At 38.1% G+C, this 22,205-nt stretch overlaps 1 protein-coding gene across 2 annotated transcripts; it reads right to left on the reverse strand.

Annotated features, from left to right (window-relative positions):
* Positions 1 to 4,826: 4,826 nt before the first annotated feature.
* LOC129942657 (CD63 antigen) lies at positions 4,827 to 18,676 on the reverse strand. 2 transcript variants are annotated; one of them, XM_056051688.1, is made up of 5 exons: positions 18,566 to 18,676; positions 10,143 to 10,258; positions 5,447 to 5,812; positions 5,138 to 5,368; positions 4,827 to 5,074 (listed from the first exon to the last, which is right to left on the reverse strand). In XM_056051688.1, the coding sequence occupies exons 2-5, from the start codon at positions 10,209 to 10,211 to the stop codon at positions 5,000 to 5,002; spliced, it is 741 nt and encodes a 246-aa protein (XP_055907663.1). In that variant the 5' UTR covers positions 10,212 to 10,258; positions 18,566 to 18,676; the 3' UTR covers positions 4,827 to 4,999. The 2 variants fall into 2 exon arrangements, with proteins under 2 accessions (XP_055907663.1, XP_055907662.1); XM_056051687.1 differs by lacking the exon at positions 18,566 to 18,676 and adding an exon at positions 18,441 to 18,565.
* Positions 18,677 to 22,205: the final 3,529 nt, after the last annotated feature.

Here is a 22,205-nt window from a genome sequence, read left to right on the forward strand (position 1 = left end):
TGAATGCAGTTTCATGATCACCCATCCCGCCATCGGGGTTTTTCAGCTCTCGCACTTCTACTTGAGGGAGGTATCATCTGGGATAGAGGAATATTATCCTCTAATTCCCAATCGGATTCATCAGACTCTGGAATATATAGAGCCGGAAGATTTTTGTTCACCTCGTGCTCCTCATCCGATAGATCTTCGTCACTGCTGTTGTCGGGAAAATTTTGGATAGTAGTATGGATACCTCCGTAAAACCGATGTGGGTCCATATCACGTAAATATGTATGAATGTAGGTAAAAAAAAATATTTAACTTTTGTGCTCTTATTGCATGTTGGTTGAAATGAACGTATATTTCTGCATGGTGTGCCATATTTGATCCAAACCGTTTTTTCAACTTATAAGTGCTTGTTACTTCATAAAATTGAAAAAATTCACATTGTCAATAATATTTATATTATTTGCTTTATTGGTATATTTTTTTCAATCACTACATTTTATTTTTATATTTTTTATACAATTTTGAATTTCTCAAAAACGCATTTCTCCTACTGCACCCTTTGTGACGAGTTTGACGGAAAAATTAGTTGCCGAAACTCGTTCACAGATGGCGTTCAATAAAATTTAGAGCGTTTATGTTACTAATTTGACACTGTATGTACAAAACAACAGAATAAGTTGAAAACTGGAAAATATCGACAAAAATACGGTTTGGCTCATATATGAGCCACCATGCGTAAAGGGTTAAGTAACCTGCTCCAACCGCATAAGCCACAATCATATACATCCGCTTACCTTGATTCAGAGAGATGCATACAACGCAAACTTTTAGCGTCTTGAGCTTCTGCAATTCATTGTTGTATATGACTTTATAATTAATGCCTTTTCGTATAAGAGATACCAGATGTCAAAAACGTTGTTTTCTGATTCGATTGGCCTTTGTCATATGAAAACTACAAGTTGATCCTGGGAAACGGACACAATTCCAAAAAACAAAATTAAGAAAATTCAAAATCTTGAAAATACAAAATTATAAAAATTCAGATTCCCGAAATTCAAAAAAGGCTTTAGTTGTTACTTACTTAAGGTGGCGCTACAGTCCTGTGTGAACTAGGGCCTCAATTAACAAACTTCTCCATCTAGCTCGGTCCCTAGCTAGATGTCTCCAGTTTTGCGCTCCAAGTTGGGTGAGGTCACTTTCCAACTTGTGCGCGCCACCTGATTCTTGGTCTTCCTCTACTACGCTGTCCTGTGGGTGTGGATTCGAAGACTTTCCGGTCCGGAGCAATGGTTTCCATGCGCTCTACGTGACCCAGCCATCTTAGTCGTTGGAGTTTTACACTTCTGGCTAAGTCTACATCGCTGTACAGCCCGTACAACTCGTCGTTCCATCTTCTCCTTCACTCCCCTTCAATGCATATGGGACCGTAGATCGCACGAAGAACTTTTCTCTCGAACCGACTCAAGGTCTCGACTTCTTAACATTTTTGTTGAGACTCTAAGTTTGCTTGATTTGAAACCCAAAGATCTCCTGTCCTTGCAATCGAAATTCGTACAATTTGTTGCCTTATCCAAATACGTACGAGCAATACTTGTCACGGAAAATATATTATTTACAGATGATTTCCCTTTGCGATTGAATGGGCTAGACAGTAGGAAGATTGAAGGTTGTGATTTCTGCAAGGGGAATTGTCTACTCGATGGGAGGAAGCGCTTATTAGGATGTGGTTTTGCTATCAGAGGGAAACTAAGGCAAAGAGTTTTAAGCTTTCGGGAAGCAAGGGAAAGAGTGGCGAAAATCCTGAGCCACCTGAGCCTTATTAGCGCGTTTGCTCCGATGGAAGAGAAGTATGAGAAACACATGAGCATTGTCCCAAAAACGACGTGAAAATTCTCCTGGTAAATTTTAACCCCAACATTTTTAAAGAAGGCATCTTTGGTAGGTAAATCGGAAGACATACCCTACACGACATCAGATCTGGAAACGGACTAAGGCTTCTCGACTTCCTAGCAGAGTAAAACATTGTGTCAAGTAACACCAGATTCCTATTTGGTGCGTGTACGAATATTTATGGAAGTTCTTAGGCGAACAACAACCACGAGGAGAAGATTCAACGTTGGAAGATTGCAACGGGAGGATACCGCCAATGCGACGAGATATGCCCAGAGACCCAATGGCAGCTTTGCAAACAAACCATCAAGAATACTGCAGAAAAGATGCTAGGTTTCTCTCAGCCGCCAAGGAACCACTGCTTTGACTCCGAAAGTGCTCAGGCAAACAAAGCCAAAATGGAAGAATACAGATTGTGGCAGCAAATGAGTATATGATCTTCCCGCAAGCTCTACTTCGACAAGAGAAGGGATGTAAACCCCTTGCTCAGAAAAAAGAGTCGACGACATCCAGGGATGTTTGAACAGGAAAACGGTGTGGAGCTTTAATAGAAGAGTCAAAAGAAAACAACGTTGTCGAGACGCAGTCAATCCTACAAATCTGGAGAGATCATTTCAACCATCTGCTTAATGGTGAGAACCGACCAGAGTGAGAGCAAACTAGCCTTCAACAGGCTGAAGTCGAACAAAGTGACCGTCGATGACGGTCTGCAGGCGGAGTTATTTAAGTACACTGGAGCAGATCTGGTAAGGAGCATGCACCAGCTAGTTACTACAATTTGGTCGGAAGAAAGCATGCCCCACGAGTGGAACTTAAGCACCATCTGCCCTATCCATAAAAAGATGACCGCTTTCTCTGCAGAGAAGGCTACAGAGGCATTAGCCTTTTAAAAATCGCCTACAAGATCTTGTCAAGCGTATTATGTGGACGCCTGAAGCCATTTACTAACAAACTAATTGGTCCCTACCAGTGTGACTTCAAGCCTGGGAAATCCACCATCGACCAAATTTTCACTCAACGCCAAACCCTGGAAAAGACCCAAGAACATAACATCGAAGCACACGATCTTTTCATCGATTTTAAAGCAGCCATAAGCTGTGTAGACAGGAACGAGCTATACCGTGCCATGTTGAGTTTTGGTATCCTTACCAAACGATACGACTTATCAGGATGACGTTGGAAAATGCTCGTTGCTGTGTTAAAATTGGAAGTGACTCAACCGAAACCTTCGAACCACCAAAGGAATTCGACAGAGTGGTCCGCAACACCAACGCCAATACAAGTGGCACCATCTTTCAAAAATCCACACAATATCTTGGATATGCCGATGACATCGACATTATGGGAGGAACCAACCGAGCAGTGACGGGTGCCATCTGTAATATCAAGTATGAGGCGAAGAAAGTGGGTCTTGACATTAACGAGGACAAAACGAATTATTTTCTGTCGTCATATAGATTTGATTCACACCGTACACTTGGTCAAAACGTGACAAGTATAACTTCGAGGTGGTAAACGATTTGTTTAACTGGGCACTGCTGTTAATTCTGCAAAAGACATCAGCGCGAAGATCAAACGTAGAATTACCCTTGCTAATCGTTGTTTCTTGGGCCTAAGCAAGCAGTTGAGGAAAAAGGCCCTATCGTGAAGTACCAAAACGACACTGTACAAAACCTTTATCATCCCAGTCTTGCTGTATGGTGCAGAAGCATGAAGGATCTCTTGGTATCTTCGGCGGATGAAGGATCTCTTGGTATCTTCGAGAGGAAGGTTCTGAGTACGATCTATGGTCCGGTTTGTGTCGACAGGTAAAGTATTATCTGGCGGAGAAGATATAATCATGAGTTATACGAGTTGTACAGCGGCTTGGCACTGGTCAAAAAACTGCGTGTTCAACGCTTAAGATGGCTAGGGCATGTCGAGCGAATGAACATCGAAGCCCGTAAGGTATTCAACGCCAAGCCTGAGGGAACAAGAAGGAAAGGCGAGTAAGCTGGCGAAAGCTATTACATGAGGCCCAGGAGCACAATGCGCTGTAGCGTCAATTAAAGTAAAGTAAAATTAACCTTTGCAAAATCCAGCTTTAAATTCTTTCAAACTTCCAGGTACTTACGTACACCAAGGACCATATAAAATTTGATGTCGAGGTTATAATAAGATTTGTCCAAGAAGATGTCTTGTTGATATGGGATTGCATATTCCATGAGGTTAGGGCTTAGAGGCGGATTCAGAGGTTTTTCAAATTTTGTGAATACAGCTTTTTTTTTAGCATATAAAATCTTGTAGTTTTCGTTTGCCTCCCAAAACATGATCTTATTGTGATTAGAATTCCATCTTCTTAACCAGCGGCAAATTATTTATTCCTTGCAGGTTCGCCTTCTGCAAAGGTTTCGCTGAAGATAGACTGAAGATCAGTTTTGTTTATAAGGCAAATATTGTGAATTAGATTCACCCTGTATCTCTGTAAATCTTCTTTATACAACCGTAGTTATGGCAGAGTTAGACTTAGTTTCCTACTGAAGCTTAACATTTACTTGAAAAGAAATAGGTAAGTTCATGTTTTCACATTCCCTTCGCAAGACAATATTGGACTGTTTCCCTGATAAACGGTTAATGACCGTTTGTATCGCTGTTTGCTCGCCCATTTTCCATTGAAATATAAAACATCATCAGAATGATTCGAAAATTCGGGCTAAATTCTCCCGCTAAATTCTCCAATGATAATTATGTCTTCTTTTCCGAATTCTAAAAGAAAATTGTATAAACTGCTTAAGTCTTACGCTGTTATGAATATATCATCAAAAAGTTTCTTCAATTGATTTATTAAATCTGGTGAGCCATTTTTGAGTTTTCAAGAACCAACCAACCAAGAAACTTTTAACTTTTAAGTCCTAGATATCGCATCTTAAAAGTCTTAATTCATACTTTTGTTATTCAAGTGAAACAACTTCTAAGTTTTAAACCTCTTTATTTAGCCTTAAAAACAATTATTTTGTCATTTATGTTTATTTTTTTAATTTTAAATATTGGCACTAACAAAATCACATATACAAAAAAAAGGAAAACTATAGTTAATTCAACAAAAAAATCTTATAAAATTAATAGTACATATTTATTGTTTTTAATACCAACCAGTTATTCCATTTCTTATTTTAACTTCACGTGCAATATAACAAGCAAATAGAACTCCAAAGAACTTTAATAAAAGGAAAAGAACTTCAATTATTTGATTCAAGAAATAAAATTCATTAAAACAAACCTGAATAACACCAATTATGACACCAGCAGCTCCTAGACTAACAGCATGTGAACTAATGTAGTCTGAAAAGCCTGTCAGACAGCCGAATAAATGACGATTTTTGTCTTCGACGTCATATGTACAAGAGAATGGTCCATGAGTACCATCGGGAAGATTGCAACAACTTAGAGGCAGTGTTGTATTTAGCACTGGTTTCCAATCATTATAGTCATCAACTCCACAGCATAAGTACTATACAAAAGCAAAAAAAAAAAAACATTTGAAAATTTTCAAAAATATCTTTAAATTTTGAAATATTTTGTTATGTACTTGTCTTTGGATTGAATCCCATAAATATGTTGTTCCAGCATAACCATCTTTATCATAATTCAAAATGGTTTCTTTGAGTTTTTTCTCAATAAGTTTCTCTGCGTCTCCCTTCAAAACATAACCACTGATACCAGCTGATATTTCCAATATGAAAATGATTCCCAATAAAACGGAAAAGATCAATATGAAGCAGTAGTTTTCTTTAAGAGCACCCCAACATCCCACGAATGAAATGATAAATATTAAAATTCCAATAACAATTAAAAATGTCGGAATCGAAAAGAAATTCGAAACTAAAAATATTTCGTAGTCATTGAAAACGGCTGCAACGCCAATACCAACAGCTATCAAAATTATACCAGTCAGCTAAAAGAAAAAAACAATCAAAATTGGTTATTATTTATTTTTTAATATTTAAAGAAAAGTTTACAAAACCAAATACGGCCTGGAAAAATATATAAGCTTAAAAATATGAGATCTTTGAATATGAGCTTTGACAGTTAATAGAGGCCATATGATAGTTGAAGCAATTTCTGTCAAATTTTGTCATTTAAAAATAGGATATTGTAATAGGAGCTTTGACAAATAATAGTGGTCATATTGTTGAAGCAATAGCTGTTAAATTCTGTCATTTGAAGAATGGAGTCTTCGAATATGAGCTTTGACAGTAAATAGCGGCCATATTGATGAACTTATATCTGTCAAATTCTGCTATTTTTAAAAATGGAGTCTATGAATATTAAGTTTGACAATTAATAGCTGCCATAATGTTGAACGAGAATCAGTCAATTATTGTCTGTCATTTATTGAGTGTGTTTTGCCAATATAATTGTTTCATTAAAATTTGTAGATGGCAAAAGTTGTCCAAACGAGAGGACTGTTCACAAAGATCTTTCAAGATACTAAATACACAGAAATTGAATGTTAAGAAATCAACGCAACGCAACTTCAATTGGTTGTGTAGATGGCTCTGCAAAGGCTCATCAACTTTAAAATTGCATAAAATTTTGACATTTCAAAATGTATGGATAAATATGGTATCTGTCAGATCTTTTGAGTGTTTACTGTGATCTAGTGGTTGAATAATAATAGATGAAAAAACTTCAAGTTGTTAGCGGACTTGAGGTTTTGTGAAATTTAACAAATGAAATGTCAAAAAGTTGCATGCTTCATTCTGGGCACGTACAAAATAATATGTACGAAACTTGTTGACATATCTTTCAGCTGTAGCATGCAGTTCCAGTTGCCTACTGTGTTCAGGAAGTTAATCAGTATATGATAAAATATCGAACGTCGATAAAACGTGAAATATACCGAAAACATCTCCATTATATCCACGAGGAGTGGGTTGAGCAATTCTAGGCAGTCGATTTTGGATTACTAACAATGAATCGCGCTTTCGTAACTTGGAACTGTATTCGTTTAGAATTCAACTGGCTCCGGAAATCTAGACAAACGAATATGGACAACGATATGTGTTCCTTAATGTGATCTTTAGAAATTTGTGAGAACAATTTCTGAAATGAGGGTGTTCAATTTCAAGGGCTGATCGAAATCGAGCAACTCGTTAAAGTTATTCAGAGTTTTTATGAAAATGGCGGTTCAAATCAAAATGCATATCGTGGACTTCGTGATTTTTTCGGTCGATTAAATGTGCATACAATCGGAATAATCGTTAAAAAAGTTTATGACATCGGGTCTGTAAAAGACCTTGTACTGCATAAAATATTGCTGCTGTTCGCGATAGTTGGGCTGACCTCCCATCAACTTGTCGTCGTGCCAACTAGCACCTCTCAAGCTCGTTGAAGCTAACAACGTGAAATTAACTCAAGAACTAAAGCATCTTGACCATTTCAAGCGTCGTCAATGGTCGAAATTCTGGCAAGAAATGGCAACAGTGGATGATCAAAATTTGGACCTTCGTATGGAGGTGTGCCCCCGAGTTTTTGTTCCATTCATAATTGAACCACACCAATATTATTATAATATTTGTGTTTTATTAAAATCAACAGCGGCCCTTACAATTTAACCGTCCCAGAACAAGATCACGTGTAAAAAGATGCTCTGGCAGTTCCCCTTGAACTTATTTTTAACCCATATCTTCGAAGGTGTTTTCTTGGATATGTGGAACAATTGTTTTTAACTCCGGGTTTTAAGTCATAGTTGGAAAATATAATCTTTTCCTAAACTTTTTGCAAAGATAGATTATAAAACTTTTTAACGAAATTATTCCCTTCCTGCAAAACGTCCTTATTGCTGAAATATCTACTTCTTCAAAAAATATTACCATTTTTGATAATTATGTGATATATTTGAGAAAGGTTTCTGGTGTGGCGTTCTCTGATTTCTTAAAAAGTTTGATAGTGTAAATTACGCCATTCTGCTATCCAAATTTAAAAACTTATCAAAATTGATTGGTTCGTATCACACTGAAGAACTCAGTATGTCCGTATTAGAAACATTAAATTGAATTGTGTGGTTGTTACTTCTGGTGTGCCCCAAGGAAGCCATTTAGAAACTTCTCCTGTTTCGATTATGTCAATGTCATCAGCATATGCCAGTAATTGGACAGGCTTTTGAAAGATAGTGCCTCTAGTGTTGACGTGTGAGCTCTGCACTATTCTTTCAAGCACGATGTTACAAAAATCACATGGCAGCGCATCACCTTGTCTGAAACCTTTTTTGACATCGAAAGGTTCTGTTAAGTTGTTTGCAACCTTTATGGAGCAGCGTGAATTCTCCATGGTCATCCCGCACAAACGGACGAGTTTGCCAGGGATGCCAAAACTAGACATGGCTCTATACAGTTCGTCCCTGTAGATGCTGTCACATGCGGCCTTGATTTCAGTCTTCTTGGGTTTTGTCCAGGATCTGCGGTAATGTGAATATTTGATGGACTGTGGACTTGCCTGGTCTAAAACCACACTGATAAGGCCCTATCAGGTTGTTGATGATGGGCTTTAGACGTTCACATATTACGACAGAGAAGATGTTATAGGCGATGTTAAGTATACTGATTCCTTTATAGTTGGTGTAGTTTAGAGAGTCTCCCTTTTTCAGGATCGGGGCAAACAATATTGAGGTTGCATTCATCAAGCATGCTTTCTTCTGACCATATCTTACAGATAAGTTGGTGCATACTCCTAACCAGCTTATCTCCAGTTGCTTTAGAGAGCTCGGCATTCAAGCCATCCGCTCCAGCGTCTTTATTAGACTTCAGCTTAGATATGCCAATCTTTATTTCGTCTAAGTCGGGAGAACGGGATTGTTGGCTTTCGTCGCCTATGTTGAATGGATCATCCTGCCTGACAGCGGAATTCAGTTCGTCGTCGCCGTTATACAGTCTGCAGAAGTGGTCCTTCCATATCCTCAGCATTGACTGCGGTTCCACTACTATGTTTCCACTTTCATCTTTGCAGCCTTCGGTTCTAGGTTTATGTACCTGTGAATTTCGTTTCACCTGTTCATAAGGCTTTCGAACTTCATTCCTGCTTTTAAACCTCTCAACATTTTCAAATCGCACGCTTCTCATGCCCTCTCTTTTTCCTTCTGAGAAGTCGGCGTTCCTCTCGCGTCTTCTGCTCATAGAGTCATGAGCAGCCCTCAGCCTTTTAAGCAGCGCCGCTTTGCGTGCCTGTTGTTTGGCTGCATTTGCCTGCCGACATTCCTCATCAAACCAGGGGTTCCTTGTTGGTGGCTGCTTGAAAACCAGCACATCAGATGCTGCTTCTCTGATTGCATCTTGGCAATGTTGCCACTGGTTTTCGATACATTGTGGTGGCGGCAGAGAACTTCGAGAGAGGTTACTTGTAACTCGGTCAGAAAAGGATTTGGCGATTGTAGCCATTCGACGTTGTACCTTCTCCCAGCACCTCCCTGTTTTGCCTTGGCTCTGAAAACCCGAAGTTCTACCTTGGCTACAACGAGGTAGTGGTCCGAGTCGATGTTAGCTCCTCGGAAAGTTCGGACATCCATGATGCTGGAAGCGTGTCTGGCGTCGATTGCATTATGGTCAATCTGGTTGACGGTAGATTGATCTGGAGAAGTCCAAGTTCCTTTGTGGATATTGAGGTGTGTGAGCCTGAATCCGTTATCCAAAGTGTTGTCGTGCAGGCTGTTTTTCACCAAAGATGTCTTCCCTTCCTAGCTCTGCATTAAAATCGCCCAGGACAATTTTAATATCGTAGTTAGGACACTGCTCATATGTTTTGTCTAAGTGCTCGAAGAACATATCTTTGGTGTTGTCATCTTTCTCTTCTGTGGGGCGTGCGCGCATATCAGGCTAATGTTGGCAAATTTAGCCTTGATGCGTATTGTCAAGAGGCGCTCATTGATGAACCTATGGCTCAAGACTTCTTTCCTATGTCTGGCTCTAATGACCAGCCAGTTCTATGCTTGGTTTTATTTATTAGATTTGTTCTAGCCCACGTCTAAATTCTATACCTCTAAAAAACAGCATTTATAAAATCAAAGGGAGTTAAAATAAGTTCTGCAATTTATTTTACATCTCAAGTAGAGTATTATGATGTTCAACCTTTAAACTATTCTTATTCCTTCAATAAAGTTAAAGTAAATTCTGAATTATGTATATTTGTATCTTCCTTAAAAGCATCGTCATGGAAGTATTTTTAAAAGGCTCTTTGTTTAATGATTCCTTATTGATACAAAAATAGTTCCTTCATATACTTTTACTTACCACAAAGACTAAATTGAATCCGAAGAGTGTGTACTTAATGCAATTAGCACTGCCAGTTAGAAGGGACATTGTTGTGCTTTATTTTTGTTTATTTCTCCTATCAATATTAAATTTATCTGAAAGAAAAGATTTTATGAAAAAGTAAATTATTTTTTTAATAACAAATTGAGTTCTACAAATATTAAGAAAATTATATTTTGTATTTGTTATAATCTGCTAAAAAAGTAGATAGCATTGTTTAACAAAAAATAATAATAAATAAAAAAAAACAATAATTTTATGCAGAAAAATTATTTAAAGATAGTATAACAATGAAATGAAAAGAAAAAAATGAGTTAAGCTTACAATGATAAGATTTGTTATAAATGGAATCTTATCTGTTTCAAGATATTAAATATGGATAATCAAATTAGTTCTTACATATTTGAAATAAAGTCAAAATACAATTTTTATTGTGATTTCATGAATAATGAAACCGTTTTTTAATCCTACCTAAAGTTTTTAACAACATAGAAGTATAAACTTTTCCAATAAGAGGTTTCATTTTGACATTAAAAACAATCTAATGTTTTTATAAGAGAAATGCATGAATTTATTTCGTCGCAAAGTAAAAGCTATGCCATTAACAATGATAGGTGTTTTTTATCAAATGATAGCCACTGCTAAGCTGGCAGCACTATATCGTTTTCATTTCATGACCTTTCATTCGAATATTTGCAGCTGTTTGCCCTCGAATCAATTGTTGAAGTTTTTAATAGACTTTTTCGAGTTAAAACACAACTTACTTTCAAAACTTAAAACTTCGAACTGTGACTGCAAAGTTTTAAGAATTTTTACAGTAGAGTTTTAATTTGACAAATGTCAAAAGGTTTCACCTTCAAAGAAACAGCTGTCCCGATAGCGAGCAACTCAAAATATATCTTCTTATTGAACAAGTCCTTAAATCAAGGGAAGAAGTTGGAGTTAGGATAACAAAGCTTTCTTTAAAGTAATTAATATGTGCTTTAAATACTGATTTAAGAGCTAAGTGATGAACAACTCTTTAAATCGAGGGAAGAAGTTGGAGTTAGGATAACAAAGCTTTCTTTAAAGATTTGGAACTTAATAAAAATAAAATAAATTGAGTGGCGCAACAGTCCGTTGAGAACTAGGGCCTATAGTGACTTACAACTCTCAACCATTCCTGTGTGCGAGTACTGTTGTCAGGAATGGAGGGGACCTACAGTTTATATGCCGAATCCGAACTGGTAAGTTTGAGAAAGCACTTTTTCATGACAAGAGTTACTCTTGGAGAATTTGTCAATTCCTCCCAACAGGCAGTACTTTAGATGGAATAGGCAGGGATCGAACCCAAGACCTCTGGCATGACAGTCCACGGTACTACTTTGGAACTTAATATGTGCTTTAAATATTGATTTAAGAGCTGTGATGGAAGTCTTTACCTATGAGAAAGCTTACGTTTAGCCTAATCTATCTGCCAAATATTTGTGAATTTCGTAGTAAGGATTTTGAGATAGCAACCAGTCTCTCATTGTGCAAGGACTCAAAAACATTTTGGTCAAAGGTGAGGTTGTTATGTGGCTGTAAACATTTTGTATCTTCGGTGGTGCCAGTTGAAAAACTTGCTGATCACTTCAAAGTGCTTCTAAAACCGTTATCAGTTCAAAAAACGTTTGAATATGCTTTACCTTTAGTGAAAATTCCGGAACTTGATTTGCCAATTTCAATGAAAGAGTGGAAATTGACGGTATTCTCGTTGAATTTTACAAAAACTTATAAGTAAAATTTTTGGCTCATATTAATTTATTCTTTAACAGGCTTCTTGATTAAAAATCCATTACGAAATCTTTTTTAAGAGCATGGATTTGCACAATATTTAAAAAATGTAATCCCCAGGGCCCAGACAACTACAGGGGCATATCGATTTTACCGTGCCTTCGGAAAATATTCACCCATCTTCTAAACCATATGTTGACGAAATGGGTTGAAGAAAATCAACTACTTAATATTTTCCAAGCTGGTTTTCGATCGGGTATATCAACAGTTGATCACATATTTGCAACTCACTACTATAGTCAAAATGTTTTTAGAGATTTAAAAACATCCTTTGATACTGTTAACAGGAGTTCTTTAATTTATAAAATTTCGACCCTAGGCTTATCAACTAAATTTCTCAACTTATATAAGCTTCTTCTAACCGATACCTCTGCTGCTGTATGGAATAGAAGTAGAATGTCTAATTTCTTCAATACAAGTGCTGGTGTTCCACAAGGCTGTGGATTAAGTCCATTAATGTTTGCACTATGTACTGATGACGTAGAAAAAGATTTCCCTGGTGGTATTAAGGTTGGTGCAACATTTATAAAAATGCTCCTATACGCGGATGGCATTGTACTATTGGCAGATAATCCCAAAGTTTTTTACAAATAAACAAGCTCAAGCGTTTTTGTGATTTATGAGATTTAAGTATAAATGTTGAAAATACTCATAGAAGAAAAACTTCCCAAGAGAAATGGTTTCTGGAACGTGAACCAATAGAAATAGTAAATCAGTTAAAATACGTAGGTTTCTTGATAACTCGTAACCTTTATTTTCGCTCACTGCAGCCAAAACGGCAATAAATATTATGTGGAGTAATTTCTTCTGCAACAAGTATGTGGATGCAACTGCTGAATTGTGTGTTTAATGCAACCATTAAAACATGCCTGGGCTATGCAAATCAAGTGTTTGGCTTTCAAAACTTAGAAGATTTTGAAGCAATTCAACGTTTATTTTTCAAGCGCATCTTTAAACTGGATAACTCAACACCTACATATGCAATCCACACTGAATCCGGGATGCCAAAAGTATTTTAAAAAAATCTAAAATGCTGATTATATAATAAAAGTTATGAAAAGGCTTGACTCAAATGTTCAAAAACAGATATTTAAATATGCTCTTAGACGTCAAATATCGCCTTTCAAAGAATGGAATGATCTAGCTTTTAGACACAGTGTAGACTTCGACCTCGATAATACAGCCCATACCCAATTGGCAGGACTTATTCTACAGTTATATAGCTAAAATAGATGATTCCCAGTATTTGGAATGTCTGAATAGAGCGCAAACATCGACAACTAGGCTTATATATAAAAAATCAAACCACGCACTTTTTATTCGAAATTATTTTACCGAAAAACTCACTCTTAATCCAATGAGTGTTATCTTTAAAGAAAGGACTGAAATACTTTGTTGAAATTATAGACCTCATAGAACTGACCTTCGACCGATATGTAGTTTGTGCAACCGCAATGAAAGTGTGCCACTGTATGAATCTATTTCCTCCACATTATCGTGAGCATCAAAAAAACGTTTATCGTTATCGACAAATCAAAAGTTACTGCAAGGTTCATACAACCAATTATGCCTAAAATTATTATTGGAAATAATTTAGCTAAGACTTGACAATAGCTTCTATGACTTTGTGTACATTTTTCATTTTATATAATTTTTTTCGGGATTTTTGTATGCGATTTTGGCTTTTCTGGATTTTGGAATTTCGGGATTCTGGCTTTTCAGGCTTTTGTTTTTTTTTCAGGATTTTAGCGTTTCGGGACTTTGTCTTTTGGGAATTTTAAATTGTCTTTTTGTGATTTCGGTTTTCAAGATTCAACAACCAAGCAGCTACCGCTAAGTTGTAACTTCCGACAACATATTTCCCAAAAGCGATAGTTATGGTATCTTTTTAAAAGGGTTTTGTATCGGTTTCGTAAATGTCAAAGTAAAATACATAATTGACATTTGCTGTCATTTGCTAAAACTTTACAATCTTCCTATCAAATGATGAGTAATAGCTTTTGCCACCGGTTGGCATTGACAGCTTTTGTACTATCTACATCAAGAACAGACTAAAGTGTGTCAAGTGCATTTACGTCAAAATAAAATATTAAGTTTTCTTGTAAAGAGGTTCTTTATCGAAAAAATCGAAAAAAAGATTACAAAGACTCTTTGATTAGTTCCAATAGAAAATACTACTAGTAATTAAATTGTACCTTCTAAAGACTTGTCGCGCAATCAAATAAAAGTAAACATTTGTGTAAATTATCTTCTTCTTTTGAAGTTAATGACATTTTAAGAAATGAATCATAGAAGTAAAGTTTTAAGGGTCTGAATGATGCCACAAACTAAAACGGAAATTTCAAATGACTGGAAAACCGTTTTTTGATGTTCAAATGGTAGACATGTGCATTCAAGAGGACACAAGCGTCCATAGGTTTTTTCTTAAAACCAACCTCTGTCTATCAACTCCTACTCTCACCTCCACGTGGTGAACATCGGGTGCCTAGTACCTCAACTGGAGATTGGGTTCCAACCCCAGTGGAAAGTTGTTGGCGGCAGCAAACGAGAGAGGTGGGGAGAGGTGTTTCCACTAAGGCACCTCTCCTTATCCAGACGGCAGCGGAGGAATTCCCGAGATGGAATCAACGGTGGCGTCTACAGTTCCAGTAAGGTTGAACTACTTAGTGAACACCTTATAGGGCTTCTTCGACTTATTCGGAGCCCAGGCCTGTAAGGAGCGGTTTTATCCGGCTCCCCATCCTTGGAGTTATACTTAGGATCTGGCCCTCCAGGTTGGAGGTTGTGCGTCGGGGTGACTTCCTGGCCACGTAAAAGCTCTCAAAGTTGCGAAGCACCAACAAGCCTCGGATACGGACGGATTTACTGTTGACAACCAACGCAAACGAATAAAGGACAACGAACTTCGGATATGCACGTGGAATGTTAGGTCCCTTAACAGACCACGTGCGGCCGAAGAATTAGCGGAGGCCCTAGAACGATATAAAGCAGATATCACCGCCATCCAGGAAATACGATGGGATGGGCCGGGCAAAAAGAGGATGAAAAACTGCGATATTTACTATGGTGACTGCTACCACGAAAACCAACAGCGCTTATTTGGATGCGGATTCGTCATTGGAGCCAGACTTAGGCAAGAAGTCTTGAGCTATAGGTGCATCAATGAGCGCCTCATGACCATACGCATCAAGGCTAAATTCGGCAACATTAGCCTGATATGCGCGCACGCCCCCACAGAAGAGAAAGACGACAACACCAAAGATATGTTCTTCGAGCTCTTAGACAAAACATATGAGCAGTGCCCTAGCTACGATATTAAAATAGTCCTGGGCGATTTTAATGCCAAGCTAGGAAGGGAAGACATCTTTGGTGGAATAATCGGGAAAAACAGCCTGCACGACAACACTTCCGATAATGGATTCAGGCTCATAGATTTTGCTGCGGGGCGAAACGTCATGGTAGCCAGTACGCGTTTTCCACACCTCAACATCCACAAAGGAACTTGGACTTCTCCAGATCAATCTACCGTCAACCAGATTGACCATATTGCGATCGACGCCAGACACGCTTCCAGCATTATGGATGTACGAACTTTCCGAGGAGCTAACATCGACTCGGACCACTACCTCGTTGTAGCCAGGGTAGCACTTCGGATTTCCAGACCCAAGGCAAAACAGGGAGGTGCTGGGAGAAGATACAACGTCGAACGGCTACAATCGCCAGAGATCGCCAAATCCTTTTCCGACCGAGTGACAAGTAACCTCTCTCGAAGTTCTCTGCCGCCAACACAATGTATCGAAAACCAGTGGCAACATTGTCAAGATGCTATCAGAGAAGCCGCCTCTGATGTGCTGGGTTTCAAACAGCCACCAACAAGGAACCCCTGGTTTGATGAGGAATGTCGGCAGGCAAATGCAGCCAAACAAGAGGCACGCAAAGCGGCGCTGCATAAAAGGACGAGAGCTGCTCGTGAGCTCTATGAGCAGAAGAGGCGAGAGGAACGCCGACTTTTCAGAAGGAAAAAGAGAGGGCATGAGAAGCGTGCGGTCGAAGATGTTGAGAGGTATAAAAGCAGGAATGAGGTTCGAAAGTTTTATGAACAGGTGAAACGAAATTCACAGGTACATAAACCTAGAACCGAAGGCTGCAAAGACGAAAGTGGAAACATAGTAGTGGAACCGCAGTCAATGCTGAGGATATGGAAGGACCACTTCTGCAGACTGTATAACGGCGACGAAGAACTGAATCCCGCTGTCAGGCAGGATGACCCATTCGATATAGACGACGAAAGCCAACAATCCCGTCCTCCCGACTTAGACGAAGTAAAGATTGCCATATCTAAGTTGAAGTCTAATAAAGCCGCTGGAGCAGATGGCTTGAATGCCGAGCTCTTTAAAGCAGCTGGAGATAAGTTGGTTAGGAGCATGCACCATCTTATCTGTAAGATATGGTCGGAAGAAAACATGCCCGATGAATGGAACCTCAGTATTGTTTGCCCGATCCTGAAAAAAGGAGACCCTCTAAACTGCACCAACTATAGAGGAATAAGTCTACTTAACATCGCCTATAAAATCTTATCTGCCATAATATGTGAACGTCTAAAGCCCATCGTCAACAACCTGATAGGTCCTTATCAGTGTGGTTTTAGACCAGGAAAGTCCACAGTTGATCAAATATTCACATTACGGCAGATCCTGGAAAAAACTCAAGAGCACCAAATCGACACCCACCATCTTTTCATCGATTTCAAGGCCGCATATGACAGCATCTACAGGGACGAGCTGTATAGAGCCATGTCTAGTTTTGGCATCCCTGCCAAACTCGTCCGTTTGTGCAGGATGACCATGGAGAATTCACGCTGCTCCATAAAGGTTGGAAACAACTTAACAGAACCTTTTGATGTCAAAAAAGGTTTTAGACAAGGTGATGCGCTGTCATGCGATTTTTTTAACATCGTGCTTGAAAGAATAGTGCAGAGCTCACACGTCAACACTAGAGGCACTATCTTTCAAAAGTCTGTCCAATTACGGGCATATGCTGATGACATTGACATAATCGGAAGAACTCAGCGTGATGTCAATGGGGCTTTTGTGAGTATTGAGGCAGAGGCGGCAAAAATGGGTTTAACGGTTAATGAGGGCAAAACAAAGTACATGCTGTCGTCTAGAAAGGACATACAACACCGACGTTTTGGACAAAACGTCACAATCGACAGACGTACCTTTGAGGTAGTCAAGGACTTCGTCTACCTAGGCTCCGCTGTAAACGCAGAAAACAACACCAGCGCTGAGATCAAACGCAGAATAACTCTTGCTAACCGCTGTTTCTTTGGACTAAGAAAGCAATTGAGTAGTAATGTCCTCTCTCGAGGGACCAAAGTGTTGCTATATAAGACCCTTATCATCCCCGTCCTGCTATACGGTGCAGAAGCATGGACCATGACAAAAGCGGATGAAAGCACCTTGGGTCGCTTCGAGAGAAAAGTTCTTCGTGTGATCTACGGTCCCGTATGCATCGAAGGGGAGTGGAGGAGAAGATGGAACGACGAACTGTACGGGCTGTACAGCGACGTAGACTTAGCAAGAAGAGTAAAAGTCCAACGACTAAGATGGCTGGGTCACGTAGAGCGCATGGAAACCAATGCTCCGGCCCGGAAAGTCTTCGAATCCGCACCCACAGGACAGCGCAGTAGAGGAAGGCCGCGGATCAGGTGGCGCGCACAAGTGGAAGGTGACCTCACCCAACTTGGAGCGCGAAACTGGAGACATCTAGCTAGGGACCGAGCTAGATGGAGAAGTTTGTTGGGTGAGGCCCTAGTTCACACAGGACTGTAGCGCCACCTTAAGTAAGTAAGTAAGGAAAACCGTTTATGTACATGTTAAGTCAGAAACGTAATTGCTAACACCTTTTGTGTCAAAAAAACTAACCTCATATCGGCACATTATCAAAATAAAAAGATATGATAGGTTAGGATAGGTACACATATAGACTCCTCCTTATCTTTACGATTTCACCAAAAAAAAGCTTAAACCTTTTGTCTATAGAAACCATTTTTATAAAATTTTCTATTTTTGGACTTTGACTTAAATTTCCTAATTATGAACTTAACACTTATAACTCGACAGAAAACACTTTGACTGTAGAATTCTATTTATGTTTAGGTTTTCTTTAAAAACCTTTTATAAATTGTGTCTAAACGTTATAAATGATGAGTAATTCAAAAACAAAAATAGATGCGTTTTATATCTTATCTTATCAATAAAAGTTTTAGTCTGAAGAAACGTATAGAAGATGTGATATTTTTGGATCGTTGTAATTGTGTTTTACTTTAACTTCAAAAATCACTGAACACAAATTATTAAAAAAAAAGAATTTTTCAAAAATCAAAGGTTAAAAATCACTGTTTCCTTTTTTTTCCACAAAAATAAACTCTTAAAGTTTTAGTCAAATATTTAAACCGACCTTTTTGTTTTTTATTATTAGACCAAACCAAAGATGCACGCAGAGATACTTCTTTAAAATATGAACAACGACTGACCAAAAATTGACTTTGAGAAAAAAATGTTTAATATTGATTAAAAGCTCACCATAGGTAAAATGTTCTATACAACTCGACGAGTATAGACTTTCAAAACAAGGTGAGAAGATAGTAGCCTATGTTCACCTGTTGTCGTTATCATCTACCTGTGATATAGATACCTTACCTACCTATACCTAGCTTTGTATAGGTTTATAATTATTATAAAGTCTCTGTAGGAAGCTTTTTTATCACTTTGCTTCTCCATAGAGGTATATTGTTATCGGTTTTTGGGATAAGCAGGTGTTTTATAGTGTTGTTGGTATTTTCTGATGGATTTGATTAGATAAGACATAAACGAAAGTTTTTTTTTTTCTCAGAACTCGAAATCTCGTACCTTTATATGTACATATATTTAATTAAAAGCATGATTATTATTAAGTTGTAAGAAAGGGGAGCTGATTGTATAGATAATTCCTTAAAATACCCTTTTGAATTTTTGTTTATCGAATGGTCTGATGATGATTACTTTAAAAGACACATTTAAGGCTTAACTACATCCAAAAATGTCTTTGAAAGTCTTACCCAAAATTGTAAATATAAAAATTTTGTGTTGTCAGTTAACCAACTCGTTTAGGTCTTATACTGACTTAATTTTTTTTTTCAGTCAGCTCTGTTCGTTTCTATCTAAAATCTTCAATAGTTTAAAAATGTAAGTTCAAAATTGTATGCGGAGGAATCAAATTGCATTTACATTTTGAGTTTGCTTTCCTGAAATGAAGAAAAAACGGATCAGAAAAAAAAATAAACTAATTCTGCTCCTTTAGTTAGTCCAAGTTCAACTCCGATTTTGGTTTTTACATGAGAATCTTTTGATAGTGACTAATTTTGACATAAGGATATGGAGAGACCACTTCTGTAGACTGTATTATGGCGACGGCGAACTGAGTTCCGCTGTCAGGCAGGATGATCCATTCAACATAGACGATGAAAGCCAACAATTCCGCCCTCCCGACTGAGACGAAGTAAAGATTGTCATATCTAAGTTGAAGTATAATAAAGCCGCTGGAGTGGATGGCTTGAATGCCGAGCTATTTTTAAAGCAGCTGGTTATAAGTTGGTTATGAGCATGCACCAACTTATCTGTAAGATATTGTCGGAAGAAAGCATGCCCGATGAATGGAACCTCAGTATTGTTTGCCCGATCCTGAGAAAAGGACACCCTCTAAACTGCACCAACTATAGATCAATCAGTCTACTTAACATCACCTATAAAATCTCTGCCGTAATGTGTGAACGTCTAAAGTCCATTGTCGGACCTGATAGGTCCTTATGAGTGTGGTTTTAGACCAGGAAAGTCAAATATTCACATTACGGCAGATCCTGGAAAAAAGCCAAGAACACAAAATCGACACCCACCATCTTTTCATCGATTTCAAGGCATCTACAGGGACGAGCTGTATAAAGCCATGTCTAGGTTTGGTATCCCTGCTAAACTCGTCCGTTTTGCACGATGACCATGGAGAGTTCACGCTGCTCTATAAAGTTTGGAAACAGCTTAACAGAACTTTTCGATGTCAAAAATGGTTTTAGACAAGGTGATGCGCTGTCATGCGATTTTTTTAACATCGTGCTTGAAAGAATAGTGCAGAGCTCACACGTCAACACTAGAGGCACTATCTTTCAAAACGTCTGTCCAATTACTAGCATATGCTGATGACATTGACATAATCGGAAGAACTCAGCATTATTATTTGGGCTTTTGTGAGTATTGAGGCAGAGGCGGAAAAAAGGGGTTTAACGGTTAATGAGTGCAAAACAAACACCGACGTCTTGGTCAAAACGTCACCACCGACAGACGTAACTTTGAGGTATTCAAGGACTTCGTCTACCTAGGTTTCCCCTGTAAACGCAGAAAACAACACCAGCGCTGAAATCAAACGCAGAATAACTATTGCTAACCGCTGTTTCTTTATACTAAAAAAGCAATTGAGTGGTAAAGTCCTCTCTCGAGGGACCAAAGTGTTGTTATATAAGACCCTTATTATCCCCGTCCTTCTATACGGTGCAGAAGCATGGACTATGACAAAAGCGGATGAAAGCACCTTGAGTCGTTTCGAGAGAAATTTTCTTCATGTGATCTACGGCCCCGTATGCGTCGAAGGCGAGTGGAGGAGAAGATGGAACGACGAGTTGTACGTGCTGTACAGCGGTGTAGACTTAGCCAGAAGGGTAAAAGTCCAACAACAAAGATGGCTGGGCCACGTAGAGCGCATGGAAACCAAGGCTCCGGGCCAGAAAGTCTTCGAATCCACACCCACAGGACAGCGCAGTAAGTAAGTAAGTAAGTAATTTTTACACCTCATCAATAAACCTTTAAAGCTTCATTAAACTGAGATCTTAGATCAATTCAATGAATAGATAATGAAGCTGAACAATTTATTGCTTATTTGCAATAGGCTGTGGAACAAAGTTCTTCAACAATTTCAAACTTGAAAGAAATAGAAAATATCCTGGCAAAATAAGGGATATGATTTTGGAAAAAAAAGAAGAGCTCGAAGAAAATGAAAAACTGCTAAATTTCCAAATAATAAAAGTCTTTAACCGTCTAAAAAAACTAATAAACTCAGTTAGTTCAAAAATGGTTCACTCGGAAAAGTGTGACAATAGATGCTTCTACTGAATACTTTTTATAGGAGGCAGAAAAGCGTCTTAAAAGCATTTTCAGCAGATACGGTTTGAGATTTCTTACAATTTGTTGATAAGAATGGATAGGAACGGACGAATGTGAAATTTCGTTTTTCAATCTCAAAGAAGTACGAAACATTTGTCAACTTAAGCTATGTAATAAAAATCATCAGGGTCAGTCATATCACTGCTTAAGTTTTGAAAGAAATTCCCTTAAATGTTTTTTGTTTTTTAGGCTCCAATTTATAACAAATGCCTTAAACTAAGAAAATTACCACGTCATTGAAAAATTCAGCAGTCATTGTTATACCTAAACAAAATAAGACACCAACAGACTATTCTTGTTTATACCAACCATAGTAAAAGTTTTCGAAAAACTAATACTGAATAGGCTCTGCAAAATAATTAAAGAAGTCTAGTTCTGAACCATCAGGTTGGATATAGAAATAAACATTTAATGAGAGATAAAGGACATCGAGTTACGGATGCAGTAGAAGAGGCACTTGAAGAAAAACAAGTATATTGGGCTATATTATTAGATGTTGCTCAAGCCTTTGACAAGGTTCGACACTTGAGTACAAACTGCATGGCATCTTCTTCTAGGCAGTACAATTAAATACTGAAATCTAAGGTTACGAACCGACTCTTTTCATAAGAGAACTAAGGAATATAGAATCCAGTGTACCGCAAGGAAGTGTTCTAAGACCAACCTTGTATTTTGCAAATACCTTGTATTTTGCAAATACAAGATATATTCCAATGAATACTAACGCTAAATGTAATCCCGTTGGGACTTAAGGCCATCCAACTATTTGGCTGTACAAAGAAGACAAATGCTGAACCCATCCAAAAATTCCTAAGCAAACCCATCCAAATATTCCAAAGCAAAGTCTTTCATAGAATATTAAATGACTCTTGTGATATAACAAACATCAATTTACATCGTGGCCTTGAAATTAAAATCGTTACAGAAGTAGATAAAAAAACAACCTTACTCTAAAAAGTCATACCAGTTACGTATT

Source organism: Eupeodes corollae, chromosome 1, assembly GCF_945859685.1.
Source record: "Eupeodes corollae chromosome 1, idEupCoro1.1, whole genome shotgun sequence".
NCBI classification, from domain to species: domain Eukaryota; kingdom Metazoa; phylum Arthropoda; class Insecta; order Diptera; family Syrphidae; genus Eupeodes; species Eupeodes corollae.

Bases quoted from the DNA above. Each gene is read 5' to 3' on its own strand.
- LOC129942657 (XM_056051688.1), bottom strand. From the start codon at position 10,211: ATGTCCCTTCTAACTGGCAGTGCTAATTGCATTAAGTACACACTCTTC. The intron at 5,813-10,142 runs GTAAGTAAAAGT...TTTTTCTTTTAG, and splicing joins GATTCAATTTAGTCTTTGTG to CTGACTGGTATAATTTTGAT. The intron at 5,369-5,446 runs GTACATAACAAA...GCTTTTGTATAG, and splicing joins GGGATTCAATCCAAAGACAA to TACTTATGCTGTGGAGTTGA.